This window comes from Salvelinus fontinalis, chromosome 7 (genome assembly GCF_029448725.1).
Source record: "Salvelinus fontinalis isolate EN_2023a chromosome 7, ASM2944872v1, whole genome shotgun sequence".
Classification (NCBI taxonomy): domain Eukaryota; kingdom Metazoa; phylum Chordata; class Actinopteri; order Salmoniformes; family Salmonidae; genus Salvelinus; species Salvelinus fontinalis.
This window is the reverse complement of record NC_074671.1, coordinates 65,756,265-65,779,730: the sequence shown is the minus strand read 5'-3', so window position 1 is coordinate 65,779,730 and position 23,466 is coordinate 65,756,265. Positions and strand designations below refer to the sequence as shown.

The 23,466-nt window shown below is 41.6% G+C and overlaps 2 protein-coding genes across 2 annotated transcripts in view; both read right to left on the bottom strand.

Moving 5' to 3' along the window:
- Nucleotides 1-23,466, bottom strand: part of LOC129860172 (zinc finger protein 883-like) — a 483,924-nt gene that overhangs the window by 169,142 nt on the left and 291,316 nt on the right. The window lies entirely within an intron of this gene.
- LOC129860188 (zinc finger protein 501-like) lies at nucleotides 1,824-21,853 on the bottom strand. Its single transcript, XM_055930569.1, has 4 exons — nucleotides 21,631-21,853; nucleotides 16,898-17,146; nucleotides 8,929-9,174; nucleotides 1,824-6,874 (listed from the first exon to the last, which is right to left on the bottom strand). The coding sequence occupies exons 2-4, from the start codon at nucleotides 16,998-17,000 to the stop codon at nucleotides 5,964-5,966; spliced, it is 1,260 nt and encodes a 419-aa protein (XP_055786544.1). The 5' UTR covers nucleotides 17,001-17,146; nucleotides 21,631-21,853; the 3' UTR covers nucleotides 1,824-5,963.

Genomic DNA, 23,466 nt, shown 5'->3' with positions numbered 1-23,466 from the left:
AGATACAGTACGTAGAATAGCTACTCCACCATAAACTTGATTGTTCAGAGATTTACTTTGTCTTCAACCTCGTGTTGCGTTTCGGGGTCACGACTAGCCGTAGACCTCGGCTGCAGCGCGTAGTGTGATAAGTAAATTCTTAACTCATGTTTTATACCCTAGAGTAGAAAGGGGCTTTTCCATCTTTATGACACACTCTCTGGGTTCCCTGGGGCGTAGCTAGTTACAAGGCAAGATATTAGGATTTACTATGATCTCGTTTGGACAACTAAAATCACAGTCTTATCATCACAAAAACACTCTCTTTCATCTGGATATTTTCTACACAACAAAGTATGTCAACATCACATATACATTATTAAAACTCTTCAAATTAATGTTTTCGTTATAACATCCTCATTTCACTTTCATATTCCATCCATCATTGTTTCCACCATTTGGTTGATCAACTATACATATCCCAAAGTCCATTTATTTGATGTTCTGTAGTTTTGGGCTGTAACCTCTTCCTAAGGCACACAGACATTCCAGTCTCTCACATTAGAGAACAGAATGGAGTTGGGCTGTTACATTATAATTTACGATGGACGTGAGGTCATAAACCCCCCCATCAATCCCTCTATACTTCTCCCCGTCTTCGGGAGGGAGAGATCTCTCTGTAGAACCGGGATCCACTGTAACCTGATCCTCACAGGACCGTCATGACAGTCCCCCTCTGGTGGGTTCAACTAGGAAGGATCCTGCATTTTGCAACCCACCATAAGAATGACCATCGGATATCAACAATTGTATGTACACAGTGTAGGCCATTTGTTTGTGAGAATGTGAATAGGATCAAATTTGGTTCATATATAGACACCATATCATTTAAAACAGTTTGTTTAATTTAAAACTATACATAAGAGAAGATGTTGCCCAGAACAAATTAATGTACAAACATATCAATTAACTTCAACAGTTATTAAAATAAATTAATCAATGACTAAAACAATGAATCTTGCATTAAAAAACAATTTAATAAACACTAGTCAATTAATAGCCTGTTAATCATTAAACAAAACGTGTTTGGTAATATAAAAATAATCCACCGAAACTAATGCTGAAAACTGATCACCACATCATCTTTATCTGATACAGTCCATTCAATTATCTGATACAGTCCATTTCAATTATTACATATATCCTTATCTTTATCTGATACAGTCCATTTCAATTATTACATATATCCTTATCTTTATCTGATACAGTCCATTCAATTATCTGATACAGTCCATTTCAATTATTACATATATCCTTCATATACAGTCCATTCAAAAAGTATTGAAACCACTTGACTTTTTCCACATTTTGTTACATTACAGCATTATTCTAAAATCTAGTAAATATTTTTTTCCCTCATCAATCTACACACAATACCCCAAAATTACAACGCAAAAACAGTTTTTTTGAATTTTTGCAAACATCATCTTAGCTTTGTGCTTAGGGTTGTTGTCCTGTTGGAAGTTGAACCTTCGCCCCAGTCTGAGGTCCTGAGCACTCGGGAGCAGGTTTTCATCAAGGATCTCTCTGTACTTTGCTCCGTTCAACTTTCCCTTGACCCTGACTAGTCTCCCAGTCCCTGCCGTTGAAAAACATACCCACAGCATGATGCTGCCACCATGCTTTGACATGCACTGTCAACTATCAGACCTTATATAGACAGGTGTGTGCCTGTTGGAATTGAATTTAACAAGTGGACTCCAATCAAGTTGTTGAAACATCACAAGGATACTTAATGGAAACAGGACGCACCAGAGAACAATTACGAGTCTCATAGCAAAGGGTATGAATACTTATTTATTATTTGCAACAACAATAAAAATGTTTTCGATTTGTCATTATGGGTGTGTGTGTAGATTTAGGATTATTTAAAATTTAAATATAATTGTAAGGGCTGTCTCTCTCCTCATCCTCGGACGAGGTGAGGAGAGAAGGATCTTCAGACCAAAATGCAGCTTCAGGGAAATAAGCCATCTTTTATTTTAAATACGACGATGGCAACACGAAACACAAAACACTTTCAAATTTACAAAACAAGAAAACGACGTTGACGAAACCTGAACATAAACTTACATAACTACACGTAAACTCACGGACAGGAAACAGACGACATCGAAACGAAAACGAACAGCCAAACAGTCCCGTATGGTACATACATCGACACGACACAGGAGACAATCACCCACAAACAAACAGTGAGAACACCCTACCTAAATATGACTCTTAATTAGAGGAGAACGCAAAACACCTGCCTCTAATTAAGAGCCATACCAGGCAACCACAACCAACATAGAAACAGATAACATAGACTGCCCACCCAAAAACATGCCCTGACCATAAACACATAAAAAACAACATAAAACAGGTCAGGACTGTTACAATAATAAAATGTAAGGCTGTAACGTAACAAAATGTGGAAAAAGTCCAGGGGTCTGAACACTTTCCTTTTGCACTGAGTGTACAAAACATTAGGAACACCTTCCTAATATTGAGTTGCTATTCCCTTTGTCCTCAGAACAGCCTCAATTCGTCAGGCCATGGACTCCACCTGGTGTGGAAAGAAACCCACAGGGATGCTGGGCCATGATGACTCCAATGCTTCCCACAGTTGTGTCGGGTTGGCTGGGAGTGGATTTCTACTCCGAATAGCTCCTTCCATCTCCTCCCAGATGCACAATTGGATTGAGATCTGGTGACTCGACAGGCCACTGCAGTAAACTGAATTCACGTATGTTCGTGGAACAATTACTGGACAAACCTTGTGTCATGGGGCATAATCCTGCTGAAAACATAAATTTGCAGCTGGATACATTGCTGCCATAAAGGGACGCACCTGATTGGCAATGATGTTTAGACATCCTGTGGCATTAAAACGTTGCTCCACTTTTATCAAGGGGCCCAATGTGTGCCCTGAAAACTCACCCCGCACCATCACCACCAGCCCGCAATGCTGACACACGGCATGGATGCATGTACTCATGGTTTTCTCCATACCCTGGTCTCCCCATCAGCATGACACAGGAGAAACCGGGACTATCTAGACCAGTGGATCCCAAAATGTTTATAGTCCCGTACCCCTTCAAACATTCAACCTCCAGCTGCGTACCCCCTCTAGCACCAGGGTCAGCGCACTCTCAAATATTGTAAGCCACACACACACTATACATTTATTAAACATAAGAAATTATTGTGAGTTGTCGTCACAACCCGGCTCATGGGAAGTGACAAAGAGCTCTTATAGGACCAGGGCACAAATAATAATACATTTTGCTCTTTATTTAACCATCTTACATATAAAACCTTACTTGTTCATTGAAAATTGTGAATAAATCACCACGGGTTAATGAGAAGGGTGTGCTTGACAGGATGCACATAACTCTGCAATGTTGGGTTGTATTGGAGAGAGTCTCAAATCATTTCCCACACACAGTCTGTACCTGTATTTAGTTGTTATGCTAGTGAGGGCCGAGAATCCACTCTCACATAGGTACGTGGTTGCAAAGGGCATCAGTGTCTTAACAGCGCAATTTGCCAAGGCAGGATACTCTGAGCGCAGCCCAATCCAGAAATCTGGTAGTGGCTTCTGATTAAATTCCATTTTCACAGAACTTGTTTGTTTCTTGTTGCAATTTTGATGAGGCTCTCTTGATCAGATATTGGTAAGTGGGCTGGAGGCAGGGCATGAAAAGGATAATGAATGCAGCTGTTTGTGTCATCCGTTTCAGAAAAGTACATGTGTAAATTGCACACCCAACCCACTCAGGTGCTTCGCAAGATCACATTTGACATTTGTCCGTAAGCTTGAGTTTTTGCTCACAAAAAAAAAAAAATCATACGATGGAAAGACCTGTGTGTTGTCCTTGTTAATGCAGACAGAGAAGAGCTCCAACTTCTTAATCATAGCCTCAATTTTGTCCATCATATTGAATATAGCTGCGGAGAGTCCCTGTAATCCTAGATTCAGATCATTCAGCCGAGAAAAAACATCACCCAGATAGGCCAGTCGTGTGAGGAACTCATCATGCAAGCGGTCAGACAAGTGAAAATTATGTCAATACATTGCCCCTTGATAACCAGCGCACTTCTGTATGTTGTAAAAGCGTTACATGGTCACTGCCCATATCACTGCATAGTGCAGAAAATGCACGAGAGTTCAGGGGCCCTGCTTTAACAAAGTTAACCATTTTCACTGTAGTGTCCAAAACATCTTTCAAGCTGTCAGGCATTCTCTTGGCAGCAAGAGCCCCTCGGTGGATGCTGCAGTGTACCCAAGTAGCGTCGGGAGCAACTACTTGTACGCGCGTTACCACTTCACGATGTCTCCCTATCATGGCTTTCGCGCCATCAGTACAGATACCAACACATCTTGACCACCAAAGTCCATTTGATGTCACAAAGCTGTCCAGTACTTTAAAAATATAATCTCCTGTTGTCCTGGTTTCCAGAAGAGGACGTCTTCCTTAATTGACCCCCCAAAAAACGTAATGGACATATACAAGGAATTGTGCCATGCACGCCACGTCTGTTGACTCATCCGGCTGTAACGCATATAATTCACTGGCTTGTATGCGAAGCAGTAATTGTTTCAAAACATCTCCTGCATGTCACTGATGCATCGTGAAACTATAATTTTTGGGGCATTTTCCCCCAGACATATCTGCGGAAGCAGGAAGAATGAAGTCCCCCACAATAGTATGGTGTTTGCCTGTCCTAGCCACTCGGTAGCTCACCGTATAAGACGTTTCTAGCCCCTTCTTATTAATGGTATCTGTTGTTTTTATACATGTCCTACTACTCGAAAGTCGTCTTAATTCTCGCTCAAACTCCTGTGACTTATTTTTCAAATTGGCATGTTTTTTTCTAAATGTCTGCTTAAGAGTGAAGGTTTCATTGAGTTGTGAGATATAAACACACTGTGGCTGAGGACAGTCATTATTCCCAATAGAAGTGAACCCCAAATCAATGTAGTTCATCATATGTGCACCTCTTCGATGGTCCAACATCCCTGTCTGTTATTCAGTGCTTTCCCCGATAAAGGGGCAGTAGCTCTTTGGCTGCATCAGATTCACAACTGTCAGTGTCCATGCAAGCTGGGCTAACAAAACATGTAGAAGTACTGATGCTAGCATTGATGTGCTCGTGGAAGCTGACACGAGTTGTGTAATCGACAGGTGCAGGTGTAGTACTGCTGGTAGTAGTACTACCATGTGTCAACATGGACGCGGGCCTTACTTTTTTTTAACCATTAATCAATTTGAGCAAAAGGAATGAGACGCAGCTACGTTTGGCTACATACGGACCGTTAGTGGAATTCCCGCAAGAGAGTAACGGTTAACGTGATTGGATGTAAATTATTTGACTAGGCTACCTGTATTTGACATTGTGTTGTTATTTTGCTGAACACTAGATGGTTTAATTGTATTTTTGGCAGTGAAACAAGGCTACTCAGGCGAGAAAAAAACCTCACCCACATGTATAGCTCAGTTGGAAAATTTAAATGGCTGTTTGAAAATGTGAAGAAAAACAGTAGAAGCTAAAAAGAACACAGCAAAACTGACAAGATGCACACTGATCAGTAAAGAGAGGGTAACATTCTATAACGCCCCCTGTCCTCTGCATTGTTCTCTCACAGTGAGAAACTATAGGATTACAATAGAGTGTTCTACACTTTCTTCATTTGATCCAATTCAACGTTGCCAATTATTTTATGAGATGAGAATTAAGTGGTGACTAATCTCAGCTGGTTTGAAAGAAAGGATGAGGCTTCTCTCAAGTGTGTAGCCATTGGTGTGTTTTTACATTGCCCAAATCGGGAGAAGCTCTTGCCACATTAAGAGCAGAAGAAAGGCTTCTCTCCTGTGTGTGATCTCTGATGACCGTTTAGCTCAGCTGATGATTTAAAACATTTTGCACAGTCAGCACTATTAAGGCCACTCTCCTTTATGTATACTTTGGTGTCTTTTTAAGTGGCCCATTTGAGAGAAACTCTTTCTACAGTCAGAGCAGGAATAAGGCTTCTCTCCTGTGTGTATACGTTCATGATTTTTTAGGTTGCACGGTTGAGAGAAATTCGCCCCACAGTCAGAACAGGAGTAAGGCTTCTCTCCTGTGTGTATACGTTCATGTTGTTTTAAGTTTCCCAGTTGAGAGAAACTCACCCTACAGTCAGAGCAGAAGTAAGGCTTCTCTCCTGTGTGTGTTCTCTGATGAACTTTAAGCTCAGATGATGTTATGAAGCACTTTCCACAGTCAGAGCAGGAGTAAGACTTCTCTCCTGTGTGTATACGTTCATGTTGTTTTAGGTGGCTCGATTGAGAGAAACTATTCCTACAGTCAGAGCAGGAGTAAGGCTTCTCTCCTGTGTGTATACGTTCATGCTGTTTTAGGTGGCTCAATTGAGAGAAACTCGCCCTACAGTCAGAGCAGGAGTATGGCTTCTCTCCTGTGTGTGTTCTCTGATGAACTTTTAGCTTGCCTGATGTTGTGAAGCATTTTACACAATTAGAGCAGGAGTAAGGCTTCTCTCCTGAATGTATACGTTCGTGTATTTTTAGGTCGCCCAGTCGAGAAAAACTATTTCCACAGTCAGAGCAAGAGTAAGGCTTCTCTCCTGTGTGTACTCTCTGATGAACTGTCATAGCCTTTGATGTTGTGAACTTCTTCCCACAGTCAGTGCAAAAATACATATTCTTTCCTGTGTGTATTTTTAGGTGTATTTTTAACTTTGATAGAATTGGGAAAATCTCCTCACAATGTGGGCATTGGTGAGACCTCTTAGCTCTGTGATCTTCCTGCTGTTGCTCTCTGGATGTAGAGAATGTCTCAACATGGTCTCCTGTGTGAACATCAGAAGAACCAGTCAGTTGGTATAATATACAGTACTAGTCAAAAGTTTGGACACACCTACTCATTCAAGGGTTTTTCTTTATTTTTACTATTTTCTACATTGAATAATAATAGTGAAGACATTAAAACTATGAAATAACACATGGAATCATGTAACCAAAAAGTGTTAAACAAATCAAAATATCTTGAATTTTGCCTTGACAACTTTGCACACTTGGCATTCTCCCAACCAGCTTCACCTGGAATGCTTTTCCAAAAGTCTTGAAGTTCACACATATGCTGAGCAATTGTTGGCTGCTTTCCTTCACTCTGCGATCCAACTCATCCCAAACCATCTCAATTGGGTTAAGGTCTGGTGATTGAGGAGGCCAGGTCATCTGATGCAGAACTCCATCACTCTCCTTCTCAGTCAAATAGCCCTTACACAGCCTGGAGGTGTGTTGGGTCATTGTCTTGTTGAAAAACAAATGAGTCCCACTAAGCCCAAACCAGATGGAATGGCGTATCGCTGCAGAATGCTGTGGTAGCCATGCTGGTTATGTGTGCCTTGAATTCTAAATAAATCAGACGGTGCTTTGCTGGTGCCACAACATCACACTTCCTCCATGCTTTGGTAGGTATGGTAGGAAATACACATGCAGAGATCATCCGGTCACCTACTCTGCGTCTCACAAAGACACGGCGGTTAAAAGCAAAAATCTGAAATTTGGACTCATCAGACCAAAGGACAGATTTCCATAGGTCTAATGTCCATTGCTCGTGTTTCTTGGCCCAAGCAAGTCTCTTCTTATTGGTGTGCTTTAGTAGTGGGTTCTTTACAGCAATCCGACCATGAAGACCTGATTCAGAGTCTCCTCTGAACAGTTGATGTGTCTGTTACTTGAACTCTGAAGCATTTATTTGAACTGCAATTTCTGAAGCTGGTAACTCTAATGAACTTATCCCCTGCAGCAGAGGTAACTCTGGGTCTTCCTTTCCTGTGGCGATCCTCATGAAAGCCAGTTTCATGATAGCGCTTGATGGTTTTTGCGACTGCACTTGAAGAAACTGTCAAAGTTCTTGAAATTGACTGACTGTCTTAAAGTAATGGACTGTCGTTTCTCTTTGCTTATTTGAGCTGTTCTTGCTATAATATGGACTTGGTCTTTTACCAAATAGGGCCATCTTCTGTATACCACCCCTACCTTGTCACAACATAACTGATTGGCTCAAACGCATTAAGGAAAGATATTCCACAAATTAACTTAAGGCACACCTGTTAATTGAAATGCATTCCAGGTGACTACCTCATGAAGCTGGTTGAGAGAATGCAAAAAGTTGGCAAAACTGTCATCAAGGCAAAGGGTGGCTACTTTGATGAATCTCAAATATATTCGGATTTGTTTAACACTTTTGGTTACTACATGATTCCATGTGTTATTTCATAGTTTTGAGGTCTTCACTATTATTCTACAATGTAGAAAGAAAGAAAAAGGCTTGAATGAGTAGGTGTCCAAACTTTTGACTGGTACTGTGCATGTCAATCAAATTTATTTTACAAAACCCTTTTTACATCAGCAGTTGTCACAAAGTGCTTTACAGAAATCCAGCCTAAAATCACAGTGGCTATGAAAAACTCCGAAAGCAGGAACCTTGGAACCTGGCTGTACTGGGTGACATATGTATTCATATCAGTAGGCTGTACAATACAGGGGAATACAACTACTCTAAAAGTGGGTAAGAGTTGAAAGCTAAAAAGGCGCGTGTCATCCTCTACTCCCTGTCACAAGGGTTAGTAACTACACAGACTCATTTCATAGAAATGTAAAAACATTGGCAGCTTGTCTACTTCACTTCTTTAGTCTACTCTCTGAAGACTCCAGATAGCCCAGTGAATAAAACAAATGCTGGCAATACTGGTGTCAAACCATGCAAGTGTCAGTAGCATGAAATAACAGCTACCTTCTCATTGAAACAGTTCATCATGAAACAGTTCTACAGCAACTTTTCATGCACAGTGGGAAGTTGGAACGAACAACACACTTAGACAGAACCTGTGCTTACCATGAGAAACAGATTCCCCAATCTTCTCCTCCTCTTCATCTTTAATATTGACATTCAGCTCCAGTGTTTGACTGCAGTCTTCCAGCTTCACTGATGCCATCTCTGGATCCTCCAGTGCAAACTGGGCTCCACTATCACAATCAGTACCCAGTAACTGTAGGTTTGGACTCAGTGTGGAAGGAGAGAGGCAGGCTGGGTCTGTCCTCACTGTTGATGTCACCGGACTCAGACTTAATCTAAGTCGGCCTGTAGTAACAAAGAGAAACAGACAAGTTATTGTCTTGACAGTTCCAGAACTTACTTTATTCTCTAAAAATAGATTATACTTCTTTTTGTTCAATTATCTAATTCACCACATGACTTGGACTGAAATAGGTGCCAGTACTGTTTATATTTAGGTGCAGGAGCTCCACAATACTGTTGAACTAATATTCTATAAGAGAAACATGAGCTCAAACAGTAGACATTTGAGGTGCCGGTACTCAGCTCTGGTGAGCTCCTGTCCAAGTCAAGCACTGATCTCATTTCAATAGATCTGGTAGCTAAGCATTGACAACAAAACATGACTCCATCCAAATTAGACAAAGTAGACGCTTTAAATTAGGGTGCACAACTTAAGTGCGCTTAACTTATAGTAGATTTCACCAATTCACATAAATGCACAAAACCATAAAGTACGAGGTTACTGTTTGTGAGACCGTGAAATTGTCTCTCTGATGCACCCGCACTGAAGTCCTTTGACGCAGACAGAGTCGGCGCCGCCATTTAACCAGGTCGTGAATTTTACACAAAACCAATAACATCCTAAATGAAATCCGAAATCTCAAATAAATTGATTATTAAATTACCTTGACAAAATTTAGATCCATTCAGACAAACCCAAAGTTTCTAGCTATGGGACTTTGTCAAATAGTTATCACGTTCACTGTGTGACAGAAAAGCTATTACATACCTGCAGTAATACAGAAACAGACTGTACAGCATCTTTATTCTGAAGAATGGTGTCTGCCTGTCTAGAACTTCCTGTTCCCCCACTACCACAGTGCAGCCACAGGTAGAACAATGAGACAGATATTTCACCAGATGTATAAATGTGAAGCATCCGCTTAGCGTTTCCACTCACTACCAAATATGGTAGTGAGAGGAAGCCCACTGGCCGGTAGTGGGAGAAGATGGAACGAGATGGATTTTGTCCGACATTCTGCAAATGTTGTAATCTATGAAATATCTGATCTTAATACAGTTTTCTGTTCCCAGAACTAAAATCTGTTATGAACAGAGTGGACTACGTTTTGTAGACTTCACCCTTTGCAAAAGTAAAAAAATAATAAGAAATTGCAATGTTTAGAAGGAACGCAAAGTCGAATTGAGTTATTGCACATACGCGTCACAGACGCGTTTCCTACCAGAAATTTGCAGATATGTGCTAGAACACGCCAATAGGATCTCACTAGCTCGTGCTTGGTATTGCCCACTTACTCATCTGTTCCCATTGTAAACGACCATCTGTGGTCCATCTTGGTTTAGTTATAAAATCTTTGGCACAACCGTCCATGCATTCAGGGATCCTTGGGATGGCCCTATATGAGCAGGGCGGTGCTTAATTTGAGCCGGATCCGGAGGCACCTCTCAGTTTTGTAGTCTTTTTTTCTGGAACCCATTTGCCAGGATCAGGTAGCCTACCTCGTGGCACGAAAAATTATTTCCACTGTTTGTAATGTAAAAATCATAATAAAAGCAGAGTAATTTTCCTAATAGAATAATAGCTGTGGGAAGTGTGTTGCTGCAGCACTGCAGTCTGTTCAGAAAGAAATGAAATAATTCCCAATACTACACCAGGAGTATTTAGGTACAGAGGATCAATAACTAATTTAAATAAAATAGCCCAGCTGTGGATTGTGTGTAGCCAAATCACAAGACATGTCTACAGTCAGGAACATGTGGCAAATCTGTCAGTGAACAGCATGCAGCCAAAACAGGCCTTCAGCAATATTTCTAATACAATCACTGGAAAACACAGGTTGTAAAGCAAATGGATCCTGCTGAAAATAAAATACTAGTCTGTATGTATGTTACCAAGTTATCAACTTCCAGATAGGCCTATTGAGCAAACAGCAATGTTTTACAAAGTAAAGCAAGAGAGAGGAGCTTTTGGCCGGTGAGTGAGCTGCACATCATTGGGGGAGTCAGTGAAACTGGAAAGCTATTTTAGGACTATAACTTCCTCCTCATATTGTACAATGTGTTTCTCCTCACACCTGACCTAGGCTATTGATGGATTAGAGACACGGTCGTTTTTATTGATCTCAGATTCTCAGTTTGTCAGTGTCAAAGTAGCCTGTCATTTTGGTCATTTGTGAGGTATTGAAAAATATTCTTCAAAAGTCTCCAGTCATCTAAAATGATGTAGAACTGCATGAAATCCATTTACAAAAGTCCACATTTTTCCCCAGACTCCAGGTTTTATTATAAAGGTATTTAATTTAATGTGTTCTGGTACCTCAGAGCCCCCCAGGTCACCACCTCTTGGGCTCACTTTTGGTTCCGGCACCTCCCAATTTACAAATTAAGCACTGGAGAAGTGGGTAGCTGCTGCTGCCTATTCCCGGGACACACTTCATTTGCATAGAATTCGTTGATGTTGATTGTGGTCTGTGGAATGTTGTCCCACTCCTCTTCAATGGTTGTGCAAAATTCCAGGATATTGGCGGGAACTGGAACAAGCTGTCGTACACGTCGTACCAGACCATCCAAAACATGCTCAAAGGGTGACATGTCTGGTGAGTATGCAGGCCATGGAAGAACTGGGACATTTTCAGCATTTTCAATTGTGTACAGATCCTTGTGACATGGGGCTATGCGTTGTCATGCTGAAACATGAGGTGATGGCGGCGGATAAATGGTAGGACAATGGGCCTCAAGATCTTGTCATGGGATCTCTGTGCATTCAAATTGCCATCGTTAAAATGCAACTGTGTTGGTTGTCTGTAGCTTATGCCTACCCATATCATAACCCTGATACCACCAAGGGGCACTGCTCACAACATTGACATCAGCAAACCACACAACGCCATACACGGCAGTCTGCAGATGTGAGGCTGGTTGGGCATACTGACAAATTCTCTTAAACAACGTTGGAGGCGGCATAAGGTAGAGAAATTAACATTAAGTTATCTGGCAACAGCTCTGGTGGAAATTCCTGCAGTCCGCTTGCCAATAGCATGCTCCCTCAAAACTTGAGAGTGTGGCATTGTGTTGTGACAAAACAGCACATTTTAGAGTGGCATTTTTGTATTGTTAAGGGATCCCCATTAGCTGCTGCCAAGGCAGCACCTACTCAGCTACTCTTGTCCCCAGCACAAGGTACATCTGTGTAATGATGATCATGCCATTTAATAAGCTTCTTGATACACCACACCTGTCAGGTGGATGGATTATCTTGGCAAAGGAGAAAAGCCCACCAAGGGAGTAATTTGTACACAAATTTGAGAGCAATAAGTTGTCAATTTCTGCAGTACAATTGACAACCACAGCTATAAATGCTAAAAAGCCCACCTTGCTGAAGCACACATTCTTCCCATCACTCTCTCTTGGTCTCTGCCTACTCACAGGAATCCTCTCAGGATCCCTCACCCTGTACCCATCTTCCTCTACCACTCTCTTCACTGCTTCACCATACTACACTTTCTGTACTACTGTAACCCTGGCAACCTCGATCTGCCTTTCTCTCACCTGACACCTCATATCTCCAGCACCATTGGTTAACCCACAACTAACACAGAACTTTCTCCACCGATACCACACATTCCTTCATCTCATGCCCTCCTGCACACATCTAGGCATCTCATGCCTACACAGTGCTTCAACAGGCCCATAAACCTGACACCTAAAACACTGTAGTATTTACAGAACAAAAGCATTCACGGGATAACTGACACTTCCTACCTTCACCTTTCTGACAGAGACTCTGCATCAAAACTCCACATGATGATGTCTTCTCTCACCAAACGGCGGGCATCACAGACATCTGGAATCTTCCATTTCAACTGCTCCTCCTCCTCAACACTTAAACCTAACCCCGTTATAACTCCTTTCAATTCCGCAGAGCAATTGAAGTCAATTCTTGTCCCTAATCACGCTCACTCCCTCTGGACAGAGAAGAAACAATAAATCACCACCAAGTTACCTTCACCAACTCAACTTCTCTCTACACTCAGCTCCTTCCTCGCCACACTGCTTCCCTCTACACTCAGCTCATTCTCGGCGGTCATCGCTGCACCTGCCACAGCAGTTAATTCATCATCACTCGTCACGTTCACAATCCTCCTGTAGCTCTTCTAAAAGTTGTGTGATCCTCCATTTCATATTAACTCAAAACATTCCACTTTTATCCTTTTTTTCCTTGTCCACCATCTTCTCCATCAGATCTTCCAGAAGGCTTGTGCAATCCCCCATTCCACTTTTTTCTGCCATTTTACCACGTGTCTCAGCTCATCCACACCCCACTAGCTTCGGGTAGCTGCATACCAATCGAGTACCATGGTATACATCCTAATATGCATAAACCCTAGCAGTCAAACAGGAAAATAGTTCTAATAATTTTTCATGCGTTTCATGTAGGCTTACCCTGGCGATTTGATAACTGTGTAAATCTCTCTAGGACAAGATGACTTATCAATATACTTGCCTGTATTTACCCCCACAAAAATTACATGTAATTAGCTGCTAATGTGCCTATCATAAACAACTATAAATTCTGATGGTCTAGACAAGACTGACAAATCAAGACCAAGGTAAGGATCTCTGGGTTAACTAATGTTAGCTAAATGTAGTAATGAATAAATAGGTTACATTTATTTAAATGGGCAATTCTGTGAACTGTCTTCTGCAAGTTTTAAATTGACACAATACATGTTAGCAAAGGTGTCAGCTAGAGATGACATGCAGGAGCTTGCAGGGATTTGTAGTTTTGCATGATGTCTACTTAGATGCTAATTAGCGTTTTCAAATCTGAGAAGAAATACAGCTGAATATATTGATAAAAGTCACCTTGTCCAAGAGAAATTTACACGGTTATCAAAACGTCACGCCAGGGTTAGCCTACACGAAACACAGCCTTTATTTTAAGTGCTTCTAAAATGAACTTAAATGAAAAATTTGAACAATGATACAAAAAAAAAAAATGTAATATCGCACTTACATAACTATTCAGACCCTTTACTCCGTACTTCGCTTTATCTATTTTGATTGAAAATGTGAGGACTTTTTTTTGTTTGTTTCCTTCCCCAGATCTGTGCCTTGACATAATCCTTTTCATGGAGCTCTACGGGCAACTCCTTCGACCTCATGGCTTGGATTTTGCTCTGACACGCACACACCTGTCTATATAAGGTCCCGCCTTTCCAAATTATGTTTAATCAACGTCAAGTCTCATTGCAAAGGGTCTGAATACTTACATTACTGGTCAATAGTTTTAGAACACCTACTCATTCAAGGGTTTATCCTTATTTTTTACTATTTTCTACATTGTAGAACAATAGTAAATACATCACAACTATGAAATAACATATGGAATCATGTAGTAACTTTAAAAATGTTAGTGTGTTAGGTCAAAATATATTTCATATTTGAGATTCTTCAAATAGTCACCCTTTGCCTTGATGACAGCTTTGCATTCTCTCAACCAGCTTTATGAGGAATGCTTTTCCAAAAGTCTCGAAGGAGTTCCCACATATGCTGAGCACTTGTTGGCTGCTTTTTCTTCACTCATAGAACTTTTAAAACACTGGCAGTTTGTCTACTTCACTTCTTTAAATCTACTACCACCTGGCTACCCCTACCCCGGTCAACAGCCGTGCACCCCCCAAAACAACTTGCCCAAGCCTCCCCCATTTCTCCTTCACCCAAATCCAGATAGCTGATGTTCTGAAAGAGCTGCAAAATCTGGGCCCCTACAAATCAGCTGGTCTAGACAATCTGGACCCTCTCTAAAATTATCCGCCACAATTGTTGCAACCCCTATTACTAGCCTGTTCAACCTCTTTCATATCGTCTGAGATCCCCAAAGATTGGAAAGCTGCAGCGGTCATCCCCCTCTTCAAAGGGGGAAACACGCTAGACCCAAACTGTTACAGACCTATATCTATCCTACCCTGCATTTCTAAGGTCTTCGAAAAACAAGTTAACAAACAGATCACCGACCATTTGGAATCCCACCGTACCTTCTCCGCTATGCAATCTGGTTTCCGAGCTGGTCATGGTCACCTCAGCCACGCTCAAGGTCCTAAATGATATCATATCCGCCATTGATAAGAGACAATACTGTGCAGCCGTATTCATTGACCTGGCCAAGGTTTTTGACTCTGTCAATCACCACATTCTTATCGGCACACTCAACAGCCTTGGCTTCTCAAATGACTGCCTCGCCTGGTTCACCAACTACTTCTCAGACAGAGTTCAGTGTGTCAAATCGGAGGGCCTGTTGTCCGAACCTCTGGCAGACTATGGGGGTGCCACAGGGTTCAATTCTCGGGCCGACTCTTTTCTCTGTATACATCAATGATGTCGCTCTTGCTGCTGGTGATTCTCTGATCCACCTGTACGCAGACGACACCATTCTCTATACTTCTGGCCCTTCTTTGGACACTTAACTTACTCCAGATGAGCTTCAATGCCATACAACTCTCCTTCCGTGGCCCCCAACTGCTCTTAAATGAAAGTTAAACTAAATGCATGCTCTTCAACCGATCGCTGCCCTCACCTGCCCGCCTGTCTCGCATCACTACTCTGGGCGGTTCTGACTTAGAATAGGTGGACAACTACAAATACCGAGGTGTCTGGTTAGACTGTAAAATCTCCTTCCAGACTCACATTAAGCATCTCCAATCCAAAATTAAATCTAGAATCGGCTTTCTATTTCGCAACAAAGCCTCCTTCACTCATGCTGCCAAACATACTGTTGTAAAACTGACTATCCTACCGATCCTTGACTTCGGCGATGGCATTTACAAAATAGCCTCCAACACTCTACTCAGCAAATTGGATGCAGTCTATCACAGTGCCATCCATTTTGTCACCAAAGCCTCATATACTACCCAACACTGCGACCTGTATGCTCTGGTTGGCTGGCCCTCGCTTCATATTCGTTGCCAAACCCACTGGCTCCAGGTCATCTATAAGGCTTTGCTAGGTAAAGCCCCGCCTTATTTCAGCACACTGGTCACCATAGCAGCACCCACCCGTAGCACGTGCTCCAGCAGATATATTTCACTGGTCACCACCAAAGCCAATTCCTCCTCTGGAAGCAGAGAATTGGAAGGAAAGGCGACCAATGACTGGAACGAATTACAAAAATCACTGAAGCTGGAGACTCATATCTCCCTCACTAAATTTAAGCACCAGCTGTCAGAGCAGCTCACAGATCACTGCACATAGCCCATCTGTATATAGCCCATCCAACTACCTCATCCCCAGACTGTTATTTATTTATTTGCTACTTTGCACCCCAGTATCTCTACTTGCACATCTACCACGCCAGTGCTAAATTGTAATTACTTCGCCACCAGGGCCTATTTATTGCCTTGCCTCCCTTATCTTACCTCATTTGCACACACTGTATATAGACTTTTCTATTGTGTTATTGACTGTACGTTTGTTTATTCCATGTGTAACTGTGTTGTTGTTTGTGTCGCACTGGTTTGCTTTATCTTGGCCAGGTCGCAGTTGTTATTGAGAACTTGTTCTCAACTGGCCTACCTGGTTAAATAAAGGTGCAATAAATAAAATACTGAGCACTCCAGATAGCCCTGTGAATAAAACAAATGCTGACAATACTGGTGACAAACCATACAAGCCTCAGAAGCATGATTTAACATCTACCTTCTCATTGAAACAGTTCTACTGCAACTTTTCATGCACACTGGGAAGTTGGAACAAATAACAAACTTAGTTAGATAGAACCTGCTCTTACCAGAAGAAACAGATTTCCCAATCTTCTCCTCCTCTTCTTCATCTTTAATGTTGACATTCAGCTCCAGTGTTTGACTGCAGTCTTCCAGCTTCACTGATGCCATCTCTGGATCCTGCGGTGCAAACTGGGCTCCACTGTCACAATCAGTACCCAGTGACTGTAGGTTTGAACTCAGTGTAGAAGGAGAGAGGCAGGCTGTGTTTGTCCTCACTGTTGATGTTACCAGCCTCAGACTTAATCTGAGTCGGCCTGTAGTAATAAAGAGAAACAGACAAAAGTTAGTCTTGACAGATCAGGCACTTTATTCCCCAAAACTATATTTCTTCTTGTTCAATTATCTAATTTATTGCATGACATTGACTGAAATAGGTGCCGTGCTCATTTTGGGTGCCGGTACTGTTTATATTTAGGGGCAGGAGCTACACAATACTTTTGAGCTAATATTCTATAAGAGGAACATGAGATCAAGCAGCAGAAATGTAAGTACTCTGCTCCGGTGAGCTCCTGTCCAAATCAAGCACTGATCTCATTTCAGTAGATCAGGTAGCTAAGCATTGACAACAAATACAGGATTAACATCAGGACTAAGATCGAATCGTACTACACCGGGGCTGTAGTGGAGCAGGTTGAGAGCTTCAAGTTCCTTGGAGTCCACATAAAACTAACGTAGTCCAAGCACACCAAGACAGTTGTGAAGAGGGCACGACAAAACCTATTCCACCTCAGGAGACTGCAAAGATTTGGCATGGGTCCTCAGATCCTCAAAAAGTTCTACAGCTCCACCATCTAGAGCAGGGGTGTCAAACTCATTTCGCATCGTGGGCCACATACGGCCTAGGGAGATGTCAAGTGGGCCGGACCATTAAAATTATACCATACTCTGCTATAAATAACCAAAATATCATGTCTTTCCTTTGTTTTGGTGTAAAGAAGCACAAGAACATTAGGAAAATATTGAAATTTAATGAACTATCCTTTTACAAAACATTTCATGAAACACCTCATATTTCCTTAGACAAATGTGCAATTTACTTTTATCATTCACAAATATGCATTGCAACTGATCCCACTGATTGTACAAAGGCACAAAACTTTAATTGGTACTGAAAAATATAGTAATGCACTTTAAGATTAAATGAGACTTTTAAAGAAAGGAATTTTTAAACCACTTACACATACGCATATAAAATCTAAATGTAATCCCTGCGTACACCTTACAAACTAAGGAGAGTGATTTTAAATGTGTAATGAAGAAAGTGTTCGCCTGTCCTGTAAATCTGTAAACTTCATACATGAAACATACATACACATACAATACATACTGAAAATTTATGGAGTTGTATGAACAGTAGAATTCCATCACACAACTTTTGTTTTGAAGCTGCTGACTAACATTAAAGTGCAAATTTTTTAAATCACCACAGTAAGGATTCATCTTCACAGAGCTGTATTCTTTCAATGCAAACAGTATCTAAGGCAGCATTTTAAAGGTGTTAGTCTAGTCTGGACTTGTATTTGTTCCTGAAACTTGGCATCTTTTGGCCTGTACAAGTGCATCAACACCAGGTGTCATGTCCTGACTAGCTGTCACTTTCAGAATGTCATTTAAGTGCTTGTTTGTGAGCCTTGAACGCATTTTTGTTTTATTGATATTCATCACTGAGAAAATTTGTTCACAAAGGTAGGTTGTCCCAAACATGCACAAAATTTTAGCAGCCAGGGCTGTTAATTTGGGGTACCCTGGTAGTAGATACTGATAAAATCTGTCCAGACCTACAGAGGCAAATTTGCCCTTCAAATCTGCATCACACTGCAAATCAATTATCTCTAGCTGAATTTCGACCGGCAGATCAGAAGCTTTAACTGTGAAAGGTGAGCGAAAAACTGAAAATTCTGTCTCAAGTTCACCAAATACCTGAAAACGTTTCTCAAACTCCCGCAGTAGTCCTGCAATTTTGTCTTTGTACCGTTTCATGTCCGCATCAGGTCTGGTCACACACACATCTCTCAGACAGGGGAAATGAGCAGGGTTGCCATTTGCATCTCCCACAAAGTCAGCTTCAACTTAAATGCATGTATGTTGTCAGAAAACTGTGTGACAACTTTTTTGCGGCCTTGCAACATTTTGTTCAGATTGTTCAAGTGTTCAGTAATATCAACCAAGAATGCAAGGTCCCGTAGCCATTCCTGAGATTGTAATTCCAACACCGGTTTTCCTTTTTTCTCCATGAACTGTCCGATTTCCTCTCGTAGATCAAAGAAATGCCTCAGCACAGCGCCTCGGCTTAACCATCTCACTTCAGTGTGGTATGGCAGGCTGTGGGTAATGTTGCTGTCGCTGAGAAGTTTGTCAAACTGACGATGGTTCAGACCTCTGGACCGGATGAAATTTACAGTGCGAACAACCACCTCCATGACGTGGTCCATTTTCAGCGACTTGCAACACAATGCCTCCTGGTGCAAAATACAGTGAAATGTCCAGAAACGATCTCCTCCATTAAGGGCTTGTACTTTGTCTTTGAACTTTGTCGCGACACCTGCTTTCTTTCCGACCATGGATGGCGCGCCGTCTGTAGCCAGGCTGACAGCGCGGGACCAGTCCACTCCAACTCTGTCCAATGCAGCAACGACAGAGCCGAAAATGTCCTCGGCTGTTGTGGTGTCCATCATTGGCACCAACTCAAGAAACTCTTCAGTAACAGTCAATGTCTCATCAACTCCTCGAATAAATATGGCCAGTTGGGCCACGTCTGTGATGTCAGTGCTCTCGTCAATTGCCACGGAAAATGCAATAAATGACTTGACTCTCTGTTTCAATTGACTGTCTAAATCTGCCGATAGTTCCGAAATCCTCTCTGCTATAGTATTCCTCGTCAGGCTAATATTGGCAAAAGCTTGTCGCTTCTCGGGACATACAAGTTCAGCCGCCTTCATCATGCATCGTTTAACAAAGTCACCGTCGGAATACGGCTTCGATGCTAATGCTATTTCGCTAGCAATTAGGTAGCTGGCTTTTACCGCTGCTTCACTGACTTCTCGGCTCTGGATGAAAGTTGACTGCTGTTTCCTCAGACCCGCCAGCAATTCGTTAATCTTATCTCTTCTCAGTTGTCCTTGCAAGCCGTCATATTTTTCGCTGTGATGAGTCTCGTAGTGGCGTCGAATATTATATTCCTTCAATACCGAAACTTGTTGCAAACACACCAAGCACGAAGGTTTTCCGTGCATCTCTGTAAATAAATAGGACGTGGTCCATTTTTCTTTGAAAATTCTACACTCCTTATCTACTTTTCTCCGTTTGGATAACGACATTTTGGCTAATGAGGGTGTAGCGGAGAGGTAGAGACCAAGGTATTAACAACGTCGTAACAAGCAGCAGATGGCGCATTGATACCGTCTGCTGTTTTCAGTCTGTCTCAGTGATGCGGCTTGTCTTCTACTCTGATGGAAAGAGTGCGCCCCTTAGCGGATAATCCATGAATTGCAGCGAATTAAAAATATTAATTCCATGTCTTTTATGCATTTTTTCCACTTTCAAATTATCCTGCGGGCCTGATCGAACCTCCTTGGGGGCCGGTTCCGGCCCGCGGGCCGTATGTTTGACACCCCTGATCTAGAGCATCCTGACTGGTTGCATCACTGCCTGGTATGGCAACTGCTTGGCCTCTGAGGGTAGTATGTACGGCCCAGTACATCACCGGGGCCAAGCTTCCTGCCATCCAGGACCTCTATACCAGGCAGTGACGGAGGAAGGCCATAAAATGATCCAAGACTCCAGCCACCCTAGTCATAGACTGTTCTCTCTGCTACCGGGCGGCAAGCGGTACCAGAGGGCCAAGTCTAGGTCCAAGAGGCTTCTAAACAGCTTCTACCCCCAAGCCATAAGACTCCCGAACAGCTAATCAAATGACTACCCAGATTATTTAGATTGCCCCCACCCACCCTGCTGCTACTCTTATCTATGCATAGCCACTTTAATAACTCTACCTACATGTACATAATTACCTCGACACCGGTGCCCCCGCACATTGACTCTGTACCACCTGTATATTGCTCCGCTATTGTTATTTAGTGCTGCTCTTTAATTATTCTTAGCTATTACTTTTTAAAGGTATTTCCTTAAAACTGCATTGTTGGTTAAGGGCTTGTAAGTAAGCATTTCACTTTAAGGTCTACACCTGTTGTATTCGGCGCATGTGACAAATAAAATGTGATTTGAAAAGATTAATTCATTCACATTAGACACACAACGTAAGAGCACTTTATAGTAGATTTCCTAAATTCACATAAAATGACTCAAAAACCATGTAGTACATTACAAGGTCACTGTTTGTTTTAGGCAGCACTGTTACTATTTTCCTGAACAACCACGTCTTCATTGTATTATTTCAATCAAAAAACAATTGTATTTCCCGTTCACACTACAGTAACAGACCGAGCGGGCGCCGCCATTTTCCCAGCTTGTTAATTTTACACAAAACCAATAACATGCAACAAACAACAATCTCTAATAAAAAGGATTCTTTATGAAATTACCTGGAGGAAACTGTACATCCACTCAGACAAACCCAAAGTCTCTAGCTATGTGACTTGTAAAATAGTTTACCACGTTCTTCACTCGGTTTGACACAAAAATTACACATCGAACATGATAATAACTTAATAGATTTGTTACCTAGCATGGAATGATATGTTCTTGTGATATTGTAAAGTTTAAACGCGCTATTACATACCTGTAGTAGTCAATTGAAACGGACACAAAGGTTATCTTCTTGACTGCACCGTTCTGGCGCTTTCCTTATTGTGAAGAATGGTGCCCGCCTGCCGGGAACTTCCTGTTCCCCCACTACCACAGTGCAACCTTCCGTGCATTCCGGGGTCCTTGGGATGGCCCTTACCCCATTACATGAGAAGGGGATAGATGCTCTGCCGCACCCTCCTCAGTGGTGTAAACTAAAGTACTTAAGTAAAAATGATTTAAGAGTTAAGAGATGACAAAAGTATTTTTCTTTATAAAATACATGTTTATTTATAGCACATGATTAGAGGAAATGCACCTCTAACTAAATGTAACTCCAAAAGAATGGCAATTTAAGGCAATCAAATTACAAATGTACAATCAAATTACAAACGTCCACCTTGGTTTCCTCACCCTGTATACAATCCCAATAATGTGCACATCAGCAGTGAAGTTCTGAAGATGGAGGACTTTCAGTACAGCAGTGTTCCCCAGCCCTGGTCCCAAAGGGGTGTACATGTATGTTTTTGCCCTAGCACTCACATACCTTATTCAGTTCAAAGGCTTGAGTTGCTGAGTTAAATCCAGTGTGTGAGTTTTAGGGCAAAATCACAAAAGCTCACCTCTATGGATCCCCAGGACCAGGATTAGGGTACACTGCAGTACACAGCAAAAAAGTCTGATGATGCAAATTACATGCAATTATCATTTGTCATTTTCATATCATTATCATTATCATAATCACACTTTTTGCTTTGTACTGAAAGTGATTGCAGTGTGCTAATGAACAAAATACTACAATAAAGTTTTTTTGTGAAACATCCCTTTCATAGAGCCTACCACTCCATTAAAGGAGTAGTTTACTATTTTACAACTTGAAGTCCTGTATGTCAGATTACTTGGTTGGTATTCAGGGGCCGAGGTACAATATGTACTCAGGAGATGAATCTCTGATCTTAGCAGCATCATTCTTACGCCTTCACGTCATTGCACTGTGGTTCTTCAATGTCTCCTGATTTTTTTTCTGTGGGTTATTTTGTCTAATTAACTTAGGTAATGGAAACCTGTCTACTGATGCCATCTCTGGATCCTGCAGTGCACATTAGACTCCACTGTCACAATCAGGACCCAGTGACTGTAGATTTACAGTGTGGAAGGAGAGAGGCAGGCTGGGTTTGTACTCACTGTTAATCTGCCAACTCTGAGATCAACTTCCTGGTCCTCCCCTGTGCAGGCCACACCCCTCCGTTTGTACTGTATGTATGATCACATTTTGAACAATGGCTTTGAAACGATATTTCATGTATTTGTAACATTCCACTAATTAACAGTGTCCACTAATTCGTGTGGTTTCTAGGGATTGATATTGATTCTTGTAGAATACGTTTCATCTTCTTCCATATTGTTATAATGTTCTTAACTATGAAGTTATTCATGTTTTTATCTTTATCTTTTGAATATAAACACGTAAAACATTCTGGGGATGAACATGCACATCTTCAATATGAACCAAACACCCATTGTTCCTCTTTAGTGCATTTAACTATATGTCGAAAGTAACAGCCTTCAGTAGTGAGTTGATACAATTCCTAATCTGGAAGGTTAAAACCACCCTCAGATTTAGGAAGATGGGAAACTTTCCTTTTTATTCTATGAATTTTACAGGATAGATTAGTGAAACAGGGACCACACTCAACCAAAATGGAGGTCTGGTGAGGTGACCAAATAATAGTGACACTACATGGGTCATTCATTCTTGAATTGAGGTGGCCTTCCAACTTGCAAACCCTTTCAACACCCCATTGTTAGAGTTTAATATACTGCACTACTG